Below are 20,985 nucleotides of genomic sequence, written 5' to 3' on the forward strand. Positions count from 1 at the left end.
AGGACCCCCCAGCGCACGTCCGACCTCCTTGACGTGCTGTCTTAGACTGATGGCGCCAGCGTGGCGTGATGACCTGACCCCCTTTCCTTCGCGACGTCATATTCGCCATGGGAGGTTTTCATTGGCTCCCTGTGCCACGTCGCTGTCGGTGACCAATCTGGTGTCACTGACGGCACACAGTTTTGGCGGCAAAACAGAAGAGCCAGCGCCATATTGGCTTCCTAAAGGGCCTAAACCACAGGCCAAAATACTCTTCTTTTATCAATTTCTCGGCACATCGAGAACACTACATTCTCCCACATATATCAAACTGTTGCCTGCGACGTAGAGAACGCTCGGGTAAAGTGGACATGACTCTTACAGCAGGCGTGGGAGAAATATAAGGGGGGGAACACCGTCACAATGGGAAAATATTATTATACTTGTGTTTGCTTGCAAGTGGATGTAATACAGATACGAAGTACATTTATATATGATTCCTACGTTTATGAGAAGCTTCATTCCGACGATGACCTCCTAGAGAGGCAGGTGAGCAGTAAGGACACTTCACGGTTTTGTAAACTGAAATTGAAAAGAACATATTTAAGTGTGTGGAATGTAATAGCCCGAATGAGTAAATATTCACACACTATAAGAGAGAGATAATAGTTTACACACCCGATATTTCACCTGTGGATGCCATAAAATGAACTGTGGAATATTAAATAAGAATAACACTCACGGTTATCGCAGAAAATCTGCTGACATCGCTTGCATTTGATGTCGTAATGGCCTAGGGGCAGTTTTTCACAGCTTGTGCACTGAAGACGACATAGTTGATTTGGTGATGGAATATAGAACACACCGCATTTCATGCAGGCTGTTAAGGTTCGTCTTTCCATGACGCGGAACTGTATGGTGTGTGTGTGTAGTGAATGAAGACTCGCAACAAACTAACGGCGCGTTTGAGTGTGTGTGGAGGGAAACGATCCCGGTCAAATGAGAAGTGAATGATGGTTGGCAGGTGAGGGCCAGCTTGCGGAAGTAAGAACAACGCCCCTCCTTAACGAATCCGCAGTGGTGGGAGAGGCCTGTTGGGGTGAACATCTCCCAGACCTCTCTGAAGACATTGAAAAACGATTAAGGCTAATGGATCACATCCGCAAGAGGCTGCTCTCTCATACCCCCCTCAACACTTCCGGCCTCCTGTAGGGGGAACTAATGGACGTCATTGATATCCTCTCAGGTATGGGAGCTCCCCCCTCCCTTCACAACATAACCTACATACTCCTCCTCCTCCCTACATGACTGCACACCATCCACATAGCTTCCATCCCCTACCCAACATGACACTCTCAAGCGATGCCTGGCCGGACGCCACGCGTCATAACATCCGGGGAAACCTTTGAGATGATGTACACATGCCCACATACTTATCCTCCCCCTCCCCTGTTACCTACATGACCCACAAAGTCCTCCTGACGGTACCCATCCCTTACATTTTACCCCTGCAACCCAAAACGTCCCCCACGACGCAACCCGTCCCATTCTACGGACTCCCACACCATTTTTGACTTTGACCGAGTTCAATCCCTGAGATTCTCCTCAGGTTTGGGACGGTTCTAGTCTCAATTTCCGCTACTGACACCTTCCTCCTCCCTCCCCTCCAACACCCTTCCCTCCCTTCTTACACCTCTACCAAGAGATCCCTCCACCCTCCCCCTCCTCCACCCGGTGTTTCCCTTCACCCGCACACGCGCCATCTCAACTCAAGAAAGAGGGAAGGGAGGAGAGAGTGTGGGGGCCGGGGGGGAGGGGTACCGGTGGAGCACGGAGGCGAACGGGAGGGGGGAGAGGGAAAGTGTGGTATATGGGAGGTGAGATGGAGATGGAGGAGAGACAGCTGGACGGATGTGTGGAGGGAAACGCCAGGTGGAGCAGAGGGAGGGTGGAGGCATCTCTTGGTAGAGGTGTAAGAAGGGAGGGGAGGGTGAGGAGGGGAGGGAGGAGGAAGGTGTCGTGTAGTGAGAGAGGACACTACTCGTGAGTGTGGCGGAGGAGAGACACACACGTTAAATATTGCTTCTACTGTGTTTGCAGTCATAATGCTTGCATATTGTTTGCTGGTGAAAATGGTTGTAAGTAATACATTCTGAACGTTACAAGTATCTATGTTTTAAGTTATGTATATAGCTTTAATATTTACGAAAATACAACGTAAAAATATGATTTGGGACGTGAACGGAGCACAAGAACTACAAGTTGATGATTGCTAATTACAAAGAAAAACTGTCTTGGAACTAGAGCCGAGCCCAAGAACTACATCGTGTTATTTGAATTAGTACTACATATAACATTTTTAAATTTCATAGCTGTATGTCAAATACCTAAGAAATTATACAGATGAACTATGACTTGGGACGAGAGCTAGAGCCCAAGAACTATTTTTTTTCATTATACTCCATCCAAAATACGACTGCTTAAAATTTCGTAAATATCGGATTAATAGTTATGATACAATGTGAGGCCTGTGTCGAAACGAATGGGGAGACCCAGAGCTAATGTCCGACCTAGCCAGAATCTTGCCCAAATACTGGCGGCTTATAAAAATACATCTCCATTTCATAGGTGTGCTATTTCCCATTTAAAAAAACCTGTTCACCGTAAGCCAATCTTGGCCCAAAATTATGAGTTCCGAATTTGGAATGAGTAATATCCACAACACTCAAGAAGCTATTAAGATTAATAGATTAGGAGATTTGAGATTAACAACTCTCAAAGTTGAGAGTTCCAGAGTATGAGACGCCGTAATACAGTAAGCAGAACTCTGCGCAAAGCCAAGACGAACCTTTTCAGCGATAACACCAAATCTGAAAATCGGGCAAAAATGAAGAGTTATGCATTTGGTGTCATGTACTGTTACAGCTCACCTACCATGTTTACGTCTGTCCAGTCTATCCTTCCTAAGAAGCTCCTTAATTAATCAAAATGATATTTTTGAAAATCTGGCACCAGAACAGAACTTTCTCTTGCACATGTATTTTATTCTATGCTAAATCTGATCACTGTGAGCACTGTTCCCTAGCCCACTCCCCATTTCTGGCATTAATTGGTGTCTCCCTGTTAGTTAACAATAAGTCTAAAATATTTTTTTCCCTTGTTGGTTCATTAATGTGTTGCTTGACGAAGCAATGTTCGACCAATTCTTAACAAAAATCTTCTCTGCTTCAATATCCCTTTTGTTAATTCAGTTTACCAAAACACAAAAACTGTTTGATATTATGTTCTCTAGGTAGTTCACTGCATGGATGCTTTTTCCATTCAATCGATGTTTGGTGGCCTGTATATAACTATTATTTGAATATTAATATTTTCACTTATTTACAAGCAAATAGTTTCTGTATGTGGCTAAATTTTAATCCTATCTATGATTTTAAATTTCCAATTTTCGCTGACAAATTTTCTCCTCATCTCCACTTCTTTGTCTAATCTATCTATCTTTGCGAAATTGAAATTGAATCCCATAATTTGATATTTGTTCTCTGTTTTCTACATCCCTCCACATCTATTTTACCCTAATAATATCTATTTCTATGCAGATGTGAGCATTTAAATTATCTGTTGTGTTTCTAAGACTCTTGCAATGTGTATAATACACCTGGTGATTATTGTTAAGTTGAGGCCAGTCTCCGTCCTTGTTCCTTTCTTCCAAACTGTTTCCCTGTCGACCCAGAGCTCGCGTAGTGAGAGTGTAGTCTAGACCGTCTCTGTTGAGAGGGAGTGTAATCCCGTTACTGGTGCGCGGTGGGCTGGATTGGTTAGATAGTTATCAAGAGAGGGCACTAAGCCAGTACCACTATATAGCAACGGCAAGGAATATAACAACAAGGATCTGGGATATGACAACAAGGATCTGGGATATGACAACAAGGATCTGGGATATGACAACAAGGATCTGGGATATGACAATAAGGATCTGGGATATGACAACAAGGATCTGGGATATGACAATAAGGATCTGGGATATGACAACAAGGATCTGGGATATGACAACAAGGATCTGGGATATGACAAGGATCTGGGATATGACAACAAGGATCTGGGATATGACAATAAGGATCTGGGATATGACAACAAGGATCTGGGATATGACAACAAGGATCTGGGATATGACAAGGATCTGGGATATGAAGGGAAGGATATAGGACGGAGGGATGGAACTGTGCTCAACCCCTTTGACCGTTGGGAATCGAATGCCGACCGACCGGCAAGAAACGAAACCGTCGCCCAACCGAACAGACCAAGTGGTTGGGCAGTGAGCTAATCTCTAGGTTACTGGAAAGTGGTGGAGTAGATAGTGAGGTAAATTCCAGACTACTGGTCTGGGGACAAATTCTCTCCGAACTCTTATTTTTTAAATAGTTGCTTCACGACATTGTGATCAAACCTCGTGGAATTATTAATTAGTGTTCCAGAGTCGTAAGTTACTACTGCGCATGGTGCTAACGTCGAATTATTGTGGCAATGTTTTCCTCCTACAGCTACCAAGACGTGAAACTTCACTTGATTTCCAAGAATGGAAAGGATCACAATATAGGAGAGGCGAAAAAGACTTTCATTGATAAGGTTAATGAGATGTTCCCTATGCCAAGTAAGTTAACGTTTTCTGCATTTTCCGTACAGGTATCAGGAAAATTTGTAGCAAAGTTACTTGATATTTATTGGATTTCATTGATATAAAAAAATTATTGAATTTATTTGATTGGATTTTATCGATGTAAAATTTATTTTATTGCATTTATTCATTTAATTTTACCGATATAAAATTCAATAAGCCTTTTGGATTCCTTATATACAACCCGGAAGTCATTATTATTCTTGTATAATATAAGCCAACGTTGGTTAATGGTGTTTGGGGTTTATATATCTGTGTCTAGTGCAACATGTCATGCAAGATCGCTGGTATGATAACCAAACTCCTCTGTGTCTAGGGCAACATGTCATGCAATATGGCTGCCATGATAACCAAAGTCCTCTGTGTCTAGGGCAACATATCATGCAAGATGGCCGGATGAAAACCAAAACAGACGACGAAGTTCCGGTCCGTTCTGGGCCATTATCAAGTTGACTGTCACTATTAAGTCAATACAGTCGACTTGATAATGGTCCAGGACGGACCCAAACGTCGTCGTCTCGACATCTTCTTATGAGTGGTTTGGTCATCATATCTTCAGCCACGTCACTGTGACTCAACATCAGTAACCAAAACAGGTTTATGTAAACTTTCAGTGTAGGGAAGGTGGTGAAGGGTAGGGAAGGTGGTGAAGGGTAGGGAAGGTGGTGAAGGGTAGGGAAGGTGGTGAAGGGTAGGGAGGTGGTGAAGGGTAGGGAAGGTGGTGAAGGGTAGGGAAGGTGGTGAAGGGTAGGGAAGGTGGTGAAGGGTAGGGAAGGTGGTGAAGGGTAGGGAAGGTGGTGAAGGGTAGGGAGGTGGTGAAGGGTAGGGAAGGTGGTGAAGGGTAGGGAGGTGGTGAAGGGTAGGGAAGGTGGTGAAGGGTAGGGAAGGTGGTGAAGGGTAGGGAGGTGGTGAAGGGTAGGGAAGGTGGTGAAGGGTAGGGAAGGTGGTGAAGGGTAGGGAAGGTGGTGAAGGGTAGGGAGCGGGTGAAGGGTAGGGAAGGTAGTGAAGGGTAGGGAGGTGGTGAAGGGTAGGGAGGTGGTGAAGGGTAGGGAAGGTGGTGAAGGGTAGGGAGCGGGTGAAGGGTAGGGAAGGTGGTGAAGGGTAGGGAGGTGGTGAAGGGTATGGAAGGTGGTGAAGGGTAGGGAGGTGGTGAAGGGTAGGGAAGGTGGTGAAGGGTAGGGAGGTGGTGAAGGGTAGGGAAGGTGGTGAAGGGTAGGGAAGGTGGTGAAGGGTAGGGAGGTGGTGAAGGGTAGGGAAGGTGGTGAAGGGTAGGGAGGTGGTGAAGGGTAGGGAAGGTGGTGAAGGGTAGGGAAGGTGGTGAAGGGTAGGGAAGGTGGTGAAGGGTAGGGAAGGTGGTGAAGGGTAGGGAAGGTGGTGAAGGGTAGGGAGCGGGTGAAGGGTAGGGAAGGTGGTGAAGGGTAGGGAAGGTGTTGAAGGGTAGGGAAGGTGGTGAAGGGTAGGGAGCGGGTGAAGGGTAGGGAAGGTAGTGAAGGGTAGGGAGCGGGTGAAGGGTAGGGAAGGTAGTGAAGGGTAGGCAGGTGGTGAAGGGTAGGGAGGTGGTGAAGGGTAGGGAAGGTGGTGAAGGGTAGGGAGGTGGTGAAGGGTAGGGAAGGTGGTGAAGGGTAGGGAGCGGGTGAAGGGTAGGGAAGGTAGTGAAGGGTAGGGAGGTGGTGAAGGGTAGGGAGGTGGTGAAGGGTAGGGAAGGTGGTGAAGGGTAGGGAGGTGGTGAAGGGTAGGGAAGGTGGTGAAGGGTAGGGAGGTGGTGAAGGGTAGGGAGGTGGTGAAGGGTAGGGAAGGTGGTGAAGGGTAGGGAAGGTGGTGAAGGGTAGGGAGGTGGTGAAGGGTAGGGAGCGGGTGAAGGGTAGGGAAGGTGGTGAAGGGTAGGGAGTGGGCGAAGAGTAGGGAAGGGAGGGTGGTGAAGGGTAGGGAAGGGAGGGTGGTGAAGGGTAGGGAAGGTGGTGAAGGGAAGGGAAGGGAAGGGAGGGTGATGAAGGGTAGGGAAGGTGGTGAAGGGAAGGGAAGGGAAGGGAGGGTGATGAAGGGTAGGGAAGGTGGTGAAGGGAAGGGAAGGGAAGGGAGGGTGATGAAGGGTAGGGAAGGTGGTGAAGGGTAGGGAAGGTGGTGAAGGGAAGGGAAGGGAAGGGAGGGTGATGAAGGGTAGGGAAGGTGGTGAAGGGTAGGGAAAGGTGTGAAGGGAAGGGAAGGGAAGGGAAGGTGGTGAAGAGAGGAATGGGAAGGAGCTATCACAGGTTACAATGTGTGTGTTACAGTGTTTAATCTCATGTTGTATTGAAAGGTTCAGTAATCTCACTTGTGACGCATTGTCAACTTGATGCATTAATAGGTATAAATGAAATTAATTTGTGTAATAATCATCTGACATTAATTAAAATTCTGACATTATTCATGGAATTAAGAACTAATTACTAGGTTTCATTAGCGTGGGAAATTTGTCGGGATTGATTAATGAGGAGAACTACTTAGGACTTATACTGTACTAAATTAAAATTTACTGTACACAAAATTAATATAACTAAAGTCCCTAGCTACGGTTGTGAAGCCTAGCTCCTCTTATCCTAATGACAGACTGTGGGCTGTAAGGATCAGGTGGGGTCCCTAAGGCCGGCCACACAAGTGCAGTTTTAACTGACAGTTTTAACTGAACAGTTATAACTGTCAGTTAAAACTGCACGTGTGTGGCCGGCCTAAGTATGAATGGAGAAGTTGATTAAAGATCTACAATCCACCTGCAGACAATTCAACACATCAGCTTATATTGTTAGTACATAGATAAGATTAAATAACCCAGTTCTATAACTGAACACTGGTTCTGTTTAAATCAAGGATCTAAACATGTAAATAGTCCAGCCTAGCACTGTTATTACAACAGCCAATATTCACACACTAATAACACAACAATTTGTATTACAGAGATATGATATATGTAAATATGCAATCAAAGGACCATAATATGGTCTAAGTGTACTGAAATAACCATCTTGGTTCAAAAGATTACATTCAATATGATAAACTTATATGATAAATTAGAGATAACTAAATAAGCAATTGTTAACTTAATGTATATGATCAATTATATATACAGATATATTCAATTTATATGAAAAGATTCAGTCAAGCTTGACTTTCAATGACTGAGGTTAAAAAGTTTAATGAGTGTCCTGATAACTTTAAAAGATTCATTGACCTAAAGATTAATCAAAGCTTACTAAAATCTGGGGCGTCGCCCCGTTCTGTAACAGACTTATTGGATAGACTAAGGTTATACAAGCATGCAAGTGTGGCCAATGAACACACTACAATAACACTCAATATACTTATGTTTATACAATCTGAGTGCAGGTGCCTTCTGACAAGTTTCCAGATTTGATAACCTCTTTTGTAGAGCTCAGGCACTATATTATATGTCACAGTTTTGCTGTTTAATATTCTGGTAGCTTTGCTAGTTGATTATGTCCTTAGTTGCATTTGTAATAGGATAAGATGTGGAGGAGGCGGTGTCACTTGGAGTCACTCTTCCCCCTTATTTTGATAAAAGTACTAGGGTTTTTCCTTATAGATATAGTCCAGGTTCTCTCCCAGCTCTAGAGAGTAATCACTGGTAATAATGATAAGTTAGTGTGGTGCCCTTTACTGAAAATGTTCACAAGGCACCGCATCTCGTGTTCACTCTATTTGCAAACATAACATTCTCTCTCTCCCGGGGTGTTGCTTCATCTCGCGAGCTGGCTCTGCCCTCCTCCCTAGGGAGGGTTGCCTTCGATCTATATTTACTGATTATGTTTACTGTCTAGATATATGATTGAGATAAAATGTGATTATGATATAATTAGATATAAGATTTATAGATTATTGGTAGTACATGATAGTACTGTTGATTCTTATTAAGGACTAGCTGTACCCGACCACACGTTGCTGTGGCTCAGCAACCTTCCCCCTGTCTCCTAGTCCTCCCAACCATTCCTCACTCCTCTGTCCCCTTGTCCTCCCAACAACTGGGGAATTGTTGAGTGCAGGTGCCCTGTCCCCTCGTCCTCCCCACCAATCCCCCCCTCCCCCGGCCCTTTGTCTTCCCCACCATCTCCCACTCCAGCATCCCCTCGTCCTCCTAACCATTCCCCATTCCACCATCCCCTCATCCTCCCCACCATCTCCCTCTTCTCCATCCCTTCGTCCTCCCTACCATTTCCCCTTCCCCCGTCCCCCTTGTCCTCCCCACCATCCCCCACTCCCCTGTTCCCTAGTCCTCCCCACTGTTCTCCATTCCCCGGTCCCCTCGCCCCCACCATCCCCAACTTCCCCGGTCCCCTCGCCCCCACCATCCCCAACTTCCCCGTTCTCTTGTCCTCCCCACGATTGCCCCCTCCCCTGTCGCCTTGTGCTTCCCCACCATTCCCCACTCCCTCGTCCGATGCATTCTCAAATGATTAGAAATCCCATCAGAAAATTGGGAACATCAAATGATCTGAAGTTCCCATCACTGAAATATAAGAAAAACAGTTAAGAAAACGAAATGAAAAACAATGAAAAAATAAAAACATAAACTATACTCACGAAAAGAACAGTATGGTAAACAACACAGCTCAATTCCATTGCAATGTCACACAAAATAATTAAATCAAACTGAAAATAAATTGAAATCTATGAAAATTCAATTTATCAATGAAATTGGAAACATTGAAATGGAATTGTAGCATATTCAGTATAGCATGTGTTGCTCTTATGTGCAACAGATGGCACTGTTTAAAAAAAAGCATGTTTTACCTGTCACAGGTGTGTCATCTATACTTATACTCATGAAATGTACGGTATGGTAAACAAAACGGTTCAATTCCCCAGGCAATATCACACAAAATAATTACATCAAAGTGAAAATAAATCGAAATCTATGAAAATTCAATTTGTCAGTGCAATCGAAACCATTGAAATGGAATCGTAACATATTTAGTATTGCTTGTCTCAGGTGTCGCATCTATACTTATACAAATATATGTACGAAATGAACAGTATGGTAAACAACACAACTCATTTCCAACGCAATGTCATACAAAATAATTAAATAAAAATAAAAATAAACCAAAATATATTAAAATTCAACTTATCAATGCAATTGGAAACAATGAAATGGAATCCAAACATATTTAGTATAGTGTATGTTGCTATTAAATGCAACAGATGGTGCTGTTTTAAAAAAAAATGTTTTTACCTGTCACAGGTGTATCATATACATAATAGATATATAAAAACACGAGCGTAAAGCAATCGGTGAAGAACTTTCGGAGATTACAGCGTGTGTTGCTCTTATGTTCAACAGATGGAGCTGTTTTTCAAAAAAATCATTTTTCCTGTCACAGGTGAGGCATGTATATAGCAGATATATAAAAGCATATGCCTATTCGAATGCAACGTTGTGTCAAAATTTAAAAGCAATCGGTAAAGAAGTTTTAAAGATTTCCCTCACATGAAAAACACAGTTTAAAAAAAAAAACTGCTTTTTCCTGTCACAGACGTGACATCTATATAGTACGTATGTAAAAACCCGCTCAGATGCGAATGGAACGTGTGAAAATTTCAATGCAATCAGTGAAAAAGTTTCTGAGATTATCGATTTTGAACAAACGAACATTTACATTTTTCTTTATTTAGATTTGAATTCTCACCGGAAATTGATTGATTGTTCCAATAGTTTTTAATTAACATATTCTTCTCGAAGCTTCTAGATCATTGAGAAATCATGCACACAGTCATGTAATCACCATGGGCCCTATGGTGTACGTGATCATAGTGGCATTGTTATATAGGATCCACTTGTAGGATATAATGAATCTGAAGTGATTTCTGATATGATTTTGATATGATTTTTGATATTATATAGAAATAATACAGAAATAATACATTTCTTAGATAATAATGTTGATATAGTGGGTAAAATTTCTCACAATTAGCTCGTTGTGACTGACTTAATAAGATGTACAGCTGATTTAATGACACAAAAATCTTGCTCACGTTATATCTTTAAAGGAGACGTCTGTTTGTCTGTCTGTGTTGTCGAGGCTGAAGACCAGGGGCTAGAAGCCAACCTCAATCAACTCTGCAGGGTGACTGGTCTGGGGAATGGTCCTTACTAAATTTAGTCCAGTATATTTTGACATCGTCATGGTTGTTAGTTTGTCTTATGTAGTATATATTTATATGAATACAATGTTCAGCAAAAGACTACAGTTATAAAGTCTTCGTAACTCCTGGGTTTATGGGTGGTAAAGGGTAGGGAAGGCAATGAAGGGTAGGGAAAGTGATAAAAGGTAAGAATGGCGGTGAAGAGTAGGGAAGGTTGTAAAGGGTAGGGAGCTGGTGAAGGGTAGGTAAGGTGGAGAAGGGTAGGGAATGCGGTGAAGAGTAGAGATGGCAGTGAAGGAGTGGGAAGGTGGTGAATGGTAGGGAAGGTTGTAAAGAGTAGGGAAGGTTGTAAAGGGTAAGGAGGTGGTGAAGTGTTGGGAAGCTAGTGAGGGGTAGGGAAGGAGGAGAAAGGTTCCAAAGGTGGTTAAGGGTAGGGTAGGTGGTGAAGGTGAGAGAAGGTGGTGAAGGAGAGGGAAGGTGGTGAAGGAGAGGGAAGGTGGTGAAGGAGAGAGGAGGTGGTGAAGGATAGGGAAGGTAGTGAAGGGTAGGGAAAGTGGTGAAGGGTTCAGAAGGTGGTGAAGGGTAGGGAGGGTGGAGAAAGGTAGGGAAGGTGGTGAATTGTAGGGAAGGTGGAGAAGAATATGGAATGAGGAGACGGGTAGGCTGGGGGTGAAGGGTAGGGTAGGTGGTAAAATGGAGGGAAGGTGGTGGAGGTTATGGAAGGCCGTAAAGTGTTGGGAAGATGTTGAAGGAGAGGGAAGGTGTTGAAGGGTTTTGTAGATGGTGGAGGGCAGGGAAATTGATGTAACACGAGTTGATGCCTCAATAGTAAACTTAACTGCTGTCACTATTGTAACTCCTGCCCCCTTTTGTATTGTAACCCCCTACCTGATACCACTGTACGACTAAATTTATTCACTGGTGCTCTTAAGTATATTTCCTTAAACCGCCTAGCCAATATGTACAGTTGAGGGTAACCTGGAACTACTAATATCGCATATAACCAATGGTAATGTCAAGAAAATGCTTAAGACCAATTCAAAAGGGAAAAAAAGAAAATAACGCTGCCACCATCCCAATACATATTTAATTACTACAAGACTATTGATAATTACTGAGTAAGGGATCATCCTTTTGACTGTAATTAATACTGAGAGATTTCCCTTGGATGTAATCACTTACTGACAGTTATGTTAAAGCAATTTATTCCTGGGAAGGGTCAACGTCCTTGATGGCACACACGGGAGATGACAAAGGGGAAAACCAAGTGTTACGGCCCTATTGGGCCGCAACTGGGTTCTTTCTCTGATGTTATTAGAGTTATGGTATCCGGCCCCAAGCTAGTAGTGGCTTTCAAGGGGTGTGTTCCGTAACGCAAGTAAATTAAAGGGGAAGGGATACAAATTATCTAAATTAAATATATAATTACCATCACCAATAAATAAATATATAAATTATCACACGGGGGGTATAAACACTATAATGTACAATATGGTCTTCCTCTGAAGACGCGGAGTGTTCCACAGTGCTCAACGATGCTTAGCCCTTGGTCCTCTTCTTGTGGCCTCACGATGAATCCGTAGATTCTCTAGACGAGTCTACCCCGGCCACAGGTCAGCCAAATCACGGTCCCACTGGGTGCACCATCATGGAGGCCTTCAACCACAAATCCAGCCTGTAGCTGGCAGGTTCCAATCAGCTACACTGCGTAGGCCACTCCACGACCGATACTAGGGTTGCGAGCCCTAGGCAGGAGCCTCGTGTGATTCCACAGATCACTCTCCTCACCACAACACCCCAGTGGCTAGTCTTCTCCGCCAGTCAGCCCCGGGTACGACAATCCCTGGTTCTGCCACCTCACAGGCAGGCTAACACAACAGTGTTCATCCGGGGGGTGACTCACAGCTTCTGCAGCAAATGCGTGAAGATACTACGGCTGCCTTGGGTAGACTGATCCACCGTCCGATTCAGCAGTCGCAGGTTGACTCTGTAATCAGACACGTCATTAGTAATGATGACACTCTAGGGCACCTCACTCACAGGCTTAGACACAAACGTCCACCTATCCGCTCCATAGATGGCGCTGCTGTCTAAGCGTCACCTCACCAGAGGTCAGCAGCGGCTATATCACGAGCTGATTAGGACGGGAAACCAGCCCCTGTGGCCGGTATATCCTGTCCTCACTAGATGGCGCCGTCCATTTGGAGGGGGTTTCGGGAGCTGACCCACAGATGGCGTGGTCGTCACAGCTCCGTGCTCGGACGCTGGGCTCGGGTCCGTAACACCAAGTGACACATAAAGATGGCAATTTAACAAGAGTTTATTAAGTCAAAACTATGATCTTCAAAAAACATCCCAAATCCCTACACACTGGCTAATTCCTAAATCACTATCCTACCCTGGCAAATGGTACGTAATTTAGACATAGAACAATACATAAGAGATCTCACATTACCTTATGGAGCCACTGCCTCTCAACTCGGTGGATCCACTGCCTTTCTCCATATGGCCGCGTGATGATCTGGAGACCAGTTCTCGTCACTTGTACCAGGCACTCTGAGTTTAATCTATAATCTGAGTATTTATATACCCAGAAACTACCCCAACCTAGTATCAGTTGGTTGAGGAGAAGGGGTTGCTTGTTACCTACCTCCAAGTGGGAGGTTTGTAGGGTAGTCTGCTCAGCATCAGCATTTCTAAAAAAAAATCATTAAAGTTTGAAGGAGTGAAAAAACGTAGCAGAGGAGAGGAAAGGTGGGGAAGAAGAGGGAAGGTAGTGAAGGAGAGGGAAGGTGGTGAAGGAAAGGGAAGGTGATGAGGGAGAGGGAAGGTAGTGAAGGAGAGGGAAGGTGGTGAAGGAAAGGGAATACATTCTGAATGATTTAACAATTCTACCTGACTGAGCTAGGCTCGGAACAGAAGGGGCTGTCACAGCCCCTGTCATAATATGGCCCATAATAACAACACTTGTCAAAGTGTGACTTTTCCTAGCAACAAATGTCTCCATGTTCCATTTCACAGCCCTTCACAGTCTTGTTGTGACCCTTCATTGAAACATATGTCTTAGTATAGCTCTCCAAACCAACACATGTATTTGTGTAGTCCTTCATAGCAACACATGTTTTAATGGGGTCCTTCACAACAATACTGGTCTTGGTGTGGTCCTTCACAACAATACTGGTCTTGGTGTGGTCCTTCACAACAATACTGGTCTTGGTGGGGTCCTTCACAACAATACTGGTCTTGGTGTGGTCCTTCACAACAATACTGGTCTTGGTGTGGTCCTTCACAACAATACTGGTCTTGGTGGGGTCCTTCACAACAATACTGGTCTTGGTGGGGTCCTTCACAACAATACTGGTCTTGGTGTGGTCCTTCACAACAATACTGGTCTTGGTGGGGTCCTTCACAACAATACTGGCCTTGGTGTGGTCCTTCACAACAATACTGGTCTTGGTGTGGCGTCTCAAGCAACTTGTTTCGAGAAGATGCACCATCAAATGTAAGATCTCGTGTTGGTACAAAATCGTTCCAACGTGGGAGTCTCGTTGGACAAATGATGGCCCAGGCCAGGGAGGGTTTGTTTCTAAAGTTCACTTGTCATTTGTTTACCATTTTCTCTGGATAGTAATATTATTACTCTGGATAGTAATAGTATTACTCTGGATAGTAATAGTATTTCTCTGGAGAGTAATAGTATTACTCTGGATAGTAATAGTATTACTCTGGATAGTAATAGTACTACTCTGGATAGTAATAGTATTACTCTGGATAGTAATAGTAATCAAAGTGCAGTTTTGTATAATATTCGAATGTGACTTCTCTAATTTTCAATGTCAGTTATTGATAGCCTCCTGATGCGTTTTACACACATATGACTCCCAAAGGGATAGACAGGGAGTACTAAATGATGTGAGGTTTCGAATTATTCGTCACGAGAGACATCTCCTCTTGAGGACATCTTTGTTACACACCCGCAGGAAGTAGCCCGTAGCAACTGTCTAACTCCCAGGTACCTATTTACTGCTAGATTAACAGGTGCATTAGGGTGAAAGAAACTCTGCCAATTTGTTTCCGCCTCCATCGGGGATCGAACCCGGAATCTCAGGACTACAAACCGAAGCGCTCTCCACTCAGCTGTCAGGACCAGAACACCGAAGTAATTGACAGACAAAGCGACAATAGAAGACAAGACATATCAGAAGCTTTACACAACTATACACTCATCATGTGGAAAATATGTCAGTGATTATATTAATAAGAAGAATTACTTAGGACTTGAAATTTATTACTGTGTATACCTAAATATTACCCTACATTAGACTTGCAAAACAAAATTATCACTCCTTAGCTCGGGTAGTAAATCCTATTCCTCTTTTCCTAGGAAGGATAGTGATCTGTAGGGGGCAGGTAGGTCCCTTAAGGGTGAATAAAGTTCTTGATTGGACACCCACAATCTACCTGCAGGTATTTCAAAACATCAGCATTGTACAGTATAGCATAAAAATTATAGGATAATAAACATAGTTCTTTGACTGTGAACACTGGTTCTTGTTCTAGACCACAGATATGAACAATATACACAGTCTAGCCTAGCTCTAAAATTATTGCTGCAGCCAATAATAAAATTTTACTAATAAACACAAGATAATTGAATTATTCAAACATTATATATATGCAATTATGCATCAAGATATTATATTCAACATGATAAACTAATATGATCAATTAATGTTAATTATTATAGCGATTGTTAACTTGATACATAAGATAAATTATATATATATATATATATATATATATATATATATATATATATATATATATATATATATATATATATAAATATATATATATATATATATATATATATATATATATATATATACATATATATATATTAGTATATTTTGGTAGCAGTCTTTCCTGTAGACATATATTATTAAATATGACCGAAAAAGTAAGATTAATAATTCTAACACGAATTTTCTCAATCTTTCGTACATTACGCTTCACTGTTGGAGGTAAATCAAAAATCACTTGTCCAAAATTCATTTTTATTTCTAGTCTGACGCGACACGGGCGCGTTTCGTAAAACTTATTACATTTTCAAAGACTTCACAAATACACAACTGATTAGAACGTATCTCTGATTTTATATCTACATTTGAGTGAGGTGGTAAGGGTGATGTGGCATTAACACAAGACAGAACAGGAGGGGATATTAATAGGGTATTAAAAGTATCAACACAAGACAGAACAGAAACAATGGGTATTGAATAGAAGTGTTTGTAGAAAGCCTATTGGTCCATATTTCTTGATGCTTCTATATTGGAGCGGAGTCTTGAGGTGGGTAGAATATAGTTGTGCAATAATTGGCTGTTGATTGCTGGTGTTGACTTCTTGATGTGTAGTGCCTCGCAAACGTCAAGCCGCCTGCTATCGCTGTATCTATCGATGATTTCTGTGTTGTTTACTAGGATTTCTCTGGCGATGGTTTGGTTATGGGAAGAGATTATATGTTCCTTAATGGATCCCTGTTGCTTATGCATCGTTAAACGCCTAGAAAGAGATGTTGTTGTCTTGCCTATATACTGGGTTTTTTGGAGCTTACAGTCCCCAAGTGGGCATTTGAAGGCATAGACGACATTAGTCTCTTTTAAAGCGTTCTGTTTTGTGTCTGAATTTTGGAGAAGTGATTTTTGATTTACCTCCAACAGTGAAGCGTAATGTACGAAAGATTGAGAAAATTCGTGTTAGAATTATTAATCTTACTTTTTCGGTCATATTTAATAATATATATATATATATATATATATATATATATATATATATATATATATATATATATATATATATATATATATAAATGAAGACTGAATGAAGAGATTCAGTCAATAATAAGGGTTCAGTTACTGAAAGATTAAATCAATATTGAAAAAATTTTGGTATGAAAAATTAAATCAAAACATATTAATGGGGTGCTGCCCTCGTCTTAACGACAAACAGACTTATTGGATAGATTAAATTGGCCAAATTGTAAATTGGCCAATCAACACACTACAAAGAACACTCAATACTTATCCAACCTGAGTGCCGTCGCCCATCTGACAAGTTGCAAAACTGTTTAATCTCTCTTGAGGAGGTAAAGCACTGTATCTTTCATAATAAAATAGTAGCTTTGCTAGATAAATTGAATACAAGCTGTGGCGTTGATCTTAGATTAAGATAAAGGTGTGGTGGAAGTGTTGCGAGTCTCTTAGGACAAGAACTAGTCCTCACTAATCTGGATATGTGTTATTATGATTGATTTTCTAGATTATATATATGGATATAGTTCAGGAACTCTCTAAGTATCCTAGAGAGTAATCACTGGTGATTCAATAAGTAGTTTGAGTGGAATTGTCTATTGAAAATGTTCCCAAAGCACCGCACACTTGCACAGTTTGAATGTAAACACTTCTCTGCTTTGGGCGCTTCAGCCACCAGTCTCTCCCACCATGCTCTCTGTAGGCGGTTGACTGGTCGTGATATATTTATGATTTATTTCTCGTCTAGACGATTAATTTGAGATGAAGTTTGATTATAAGAAAAATATATAGTGGATTTAATAATTATTGATGATACTTAATAGTACAATTGATCCTTTATTATGGATTTGAAAATACGTCACCGGAAGCTATAATTTTGTTCCAACACTATTTTAATTAATTAATTTCTTCTCGAACCATCTAGATTCTTGAGATTACATGTTCAAAGTCACGTAGGCCTAAGGGCCCTACGACGTATGTGGTCACGTAGGATCTAGTTGATGTATGATATAATAGATGAATGATACAAGATAATGAATCTGATATAATTATGATCTGAAATATAGATATGAAATAGAAGTAATACATTTCTTAGAAGATTATATTGATAGAGTGGGTGGAAATTTCCACACATCCAATTATCAGCAGACAACTCATACTCGGTATGTTCTTCCATCAGCTGCAGCCATGCAATAAGATGCAGGGACAGATTACCCTCACCTCTTACCAGGATGACCTCCTCTCCTTGTGTCACACCTATATGGACCATGACCTCCTCTCCTCGTGTCACACCTCTATGGACCATGACCTCTCCTCGTGTCACACCTCTATGGACCATGACCTCCTCTCCTCGTGTCACACCTATATGGACCATGACCTCTCCTCGTGTCACACCTATATGGACCATGACCTCTCCTCGTGTCACACTTATATGGACCATATATTGCAACCATGTTCTTTTGTATTCACTGGAATTCTGCCTCCGAGGATACCAAATTGAGTTTGGTATATAAATTTAAATTATAAATTAAAAAATTTATTATTTAAGTTAATCCATCATATTATGTATCACACTGAATACATGGTAATTTGCAGAGGTCTATTTCGAACTAGTTAGTAATTTACAAACTAAGTTTTTTATAATTAACCACAACATGTAATTATAATAATTTTTATGAATATTTTCAAATCTATAAAAAATGTACTAAACTTTTAGATTGAATTTTCTCACTGCTTCTTTTATAGCAATATGTAATTATCGAGGCATTTTTGAGTATGACATATTAGCGTGATCCTGTACTAGGTGTAGGCTGTGCTGGCGTTCACCTCCGACCATCTGTAGCCTAACGTCATTTACACTATTGCATTCTCATAATTATATGACTTTTACGTTGATTATCTCACTGTTCAAGATACTCATTGTCACGGTCGTCCCTGCACAAGCTTCCCTGGTCTCAGCACAAGCTTTCATGGTCTCGTTATTTCCCTGATCAACGACGAAAAGTGCAGTAGTCGTTACCAACTTTTTCAGGCGAGAGTGAGAACAAAATTTTAAGTTATTAACAAATTTTGCATTCTTTGTTTTGGCAGAAGAGCTTGTTTTATTACTTTTGTCCCTGTTAGCTTTACTTTTTATTGATCAAAGTTAGCTTTATTAAATAATTGAATATTTCCTTCATAATTTTGTGTTTGATCATGGTAACCTTTTGTCTGATTGGTCATATGCTTTACTTTCTGATTGTTTATAATGTACTTTATTATATGATTTTTTCATTATTATGCTTTATTTTATGTGCTCACAATGTGTTCTATTTGATGTGTTCATTATATGCTTTATTTGACGTGTTCATAATGTGCTTTATTTGATGTGTTCAGAATATGCTTTATTTGATGTGTTCATAATATGCTTTATTTGACGTGTTCATAATGTGCTTTATTTGATGTGTTCATAATGTGCTTTATTTGACGTGTTCATAAAGTGCTTTATTTGATGTGTTCATAATATGCTTTATTTGATGTGTTCATAATATGCTTTATTTGATGTGTTCACAATGTGCTCTATATGATGTGTTCATAATATACTTTATTTGATGTGTTCATAATATGCTTTATTTGATGTGTTCATAATATGCTTTATTTGATGTGTTCACAATGTGCTCTATATGATGTGTTCATAATATACTTTATTTGATGTGTTCATAATGTGCTTTATTTGATGTGTTCAGAATATGCTTTATTTGATGTGTTCATTATATGCTTTCTTTGATGTGTTCATAATATACTTTTTTGATATGTTCATAATATGCTTTATTATCTGATTGTTCATAATGAAGGCGAATGAAAGACCCAATTTATGTTTAAGGGAATTAAAAACCAATTTTTCAGATGTAACTTACATTCTTTCTAAAGGTATTGCATACAATGTTCCTGTATACAGAACATTGTATACAGTTCTGTTGTATATACAAACAAATATACAGGTTCGGATGTAACGTACATTTCATTGACTAAGGTGCTAGGAGACTCGAACCGCAGACCCAACGGTGTGAGGCGGAAGGTCTTCTTTATGTAACCAACATCCTTGAGAAAGTAACTAGGTTACTTCTGGAAATTTTGTTTGTAGTTCACTTAAACATAAGGTGGGTCTTTTCCTTCACCTTCATTGAAGCACTACAGTATTGTAGTTTCTCCATTGTTCATATTATGCTGGATTTTGTGTCTTCATAATATGCATTGTTTTATGTTTGGTTTAAATATGCTATATTTGATGACTGTTCATAATTTGCCAGTCATTATTATTGTTCATAATTTGCCAGTTATTATTATTGTTCATAATATGCTCCACTTTATTATTGTTCACAATATGCTATACTTTATTATTGTTCATAATATGCTATTCTTTATTATTGTTCATAATGTGCTTAACTTTATTTTTGTTCATAATATGCTCCACTTTATGAGTGTTCATAATGCGCTTTACTTTATTATTGTTCATAATATGCTGTATTTTATTGTGGTTCATTATATGTTTTACATTATTGTTCATATGTTTTACTTTATTATTGTTCATAATTTGGCCTACTTTATTATTGTTCAAAATATGCTAAATTTTATTATTGTTCATAATATGTTAAACTTTATTATTGTTCATAATAAGTTTTACATTATTATTGTTCATAATATGCTCTACATTACTATTGTTCATCATATGCTTTACATTATTATTGTTCATAATATGCTTTACTCTATGATTGTTCATAATATGCTTTACAATATTATTATCCATTATAAACTTTTTCTTTGATTGTCAATGATATTTTAATTATATGATTATACTGGTTTACCAAATAACTGTTATTTTTTGACGTAATTGTAATAATATGTAATTTTAATGTTAGTTTTTTTATGCTGTGAAATCAAATATATCATTTTTTGTTGTTGTATGACGAAAGGATGATTTTTGATGACTTCCTCTTATACTTTGTTCAGGAACATCCTTTTTGAGTATATAATGGACGTTAGTCAGCATACTAGAGCTCCACTTGCCTGGCATTCTATCCCCCTGTCCCATCCCAAACCCTTATCCTGATCCCTTTCAAGTGTTATATTGTCATAATGGCTTGGCACTTTCTCCTGATAGTTCCCTTCCCTTGCCCTGGTATCGTGGTGCTCAAAATATTCTGATGCAATTTTATTCGCTGTGTTCATCATTGACAGTGCCCAGGTCTTCTGGGAAAGAATCGGAGTGAGAATCAAAGAAGTTGATTTTTAGTCATATTCCAAAACTCTACACGAGCTCAATAGTTCACTCACTAAACCACGATAGATTTGAGCCTTTGAATTTCTCAAAATGTTTTTAGTAACATTCTTGAAAAATGTCCAATG

At 40.5% G+C, this 20,985-nt stretch overlaps 1 protein-coding gene across 1 annotated transcript in view; it reads left to right on the forward strand.

Annotated features, from left to right (window-relative positions):
* LOC123748274 (deoxynucleoside triphosphate triphosphohydrolase SAMHD1) overlaps positions 1–20,551 on the forward strand; it is a 259,172-nt gene extending 238,621 nt beyond the window's left edge. Inside the window, exons 11-12 of the mRNA XM_069328220.1 lie at positions 4,521–4,630; positions 17,780–20,551. Coding sequence (XP_069184321.1) covers positions 4,521–4,630; positions 17,780–17,796 — 127 coding nt within the window. The 3' untranslated portion in view covers positions 17,797–20,551. The remainder of the gene's footprint in view (positions 1–4,520; positions 4,631–17,779) is intronic.
* Positions 20,552–20,985: the final 434 nt, after the last annotated feature.

The sequence above is a fragment of the Procambarus clarkii genome, chromosome 21 (genome assembly GCF_040958095.1).
Source record: "Procambarus clarkii isolate CNS0578487 chromosome 21, FALCON_Pclarkii_2.0, whole genome shotgun sequence".
NCBI lineage: Eukaryota > Metazoa > Arthropoda > Malacostraca > Decapoda > Cambaridae > Procambarus > Procambarus clarkii.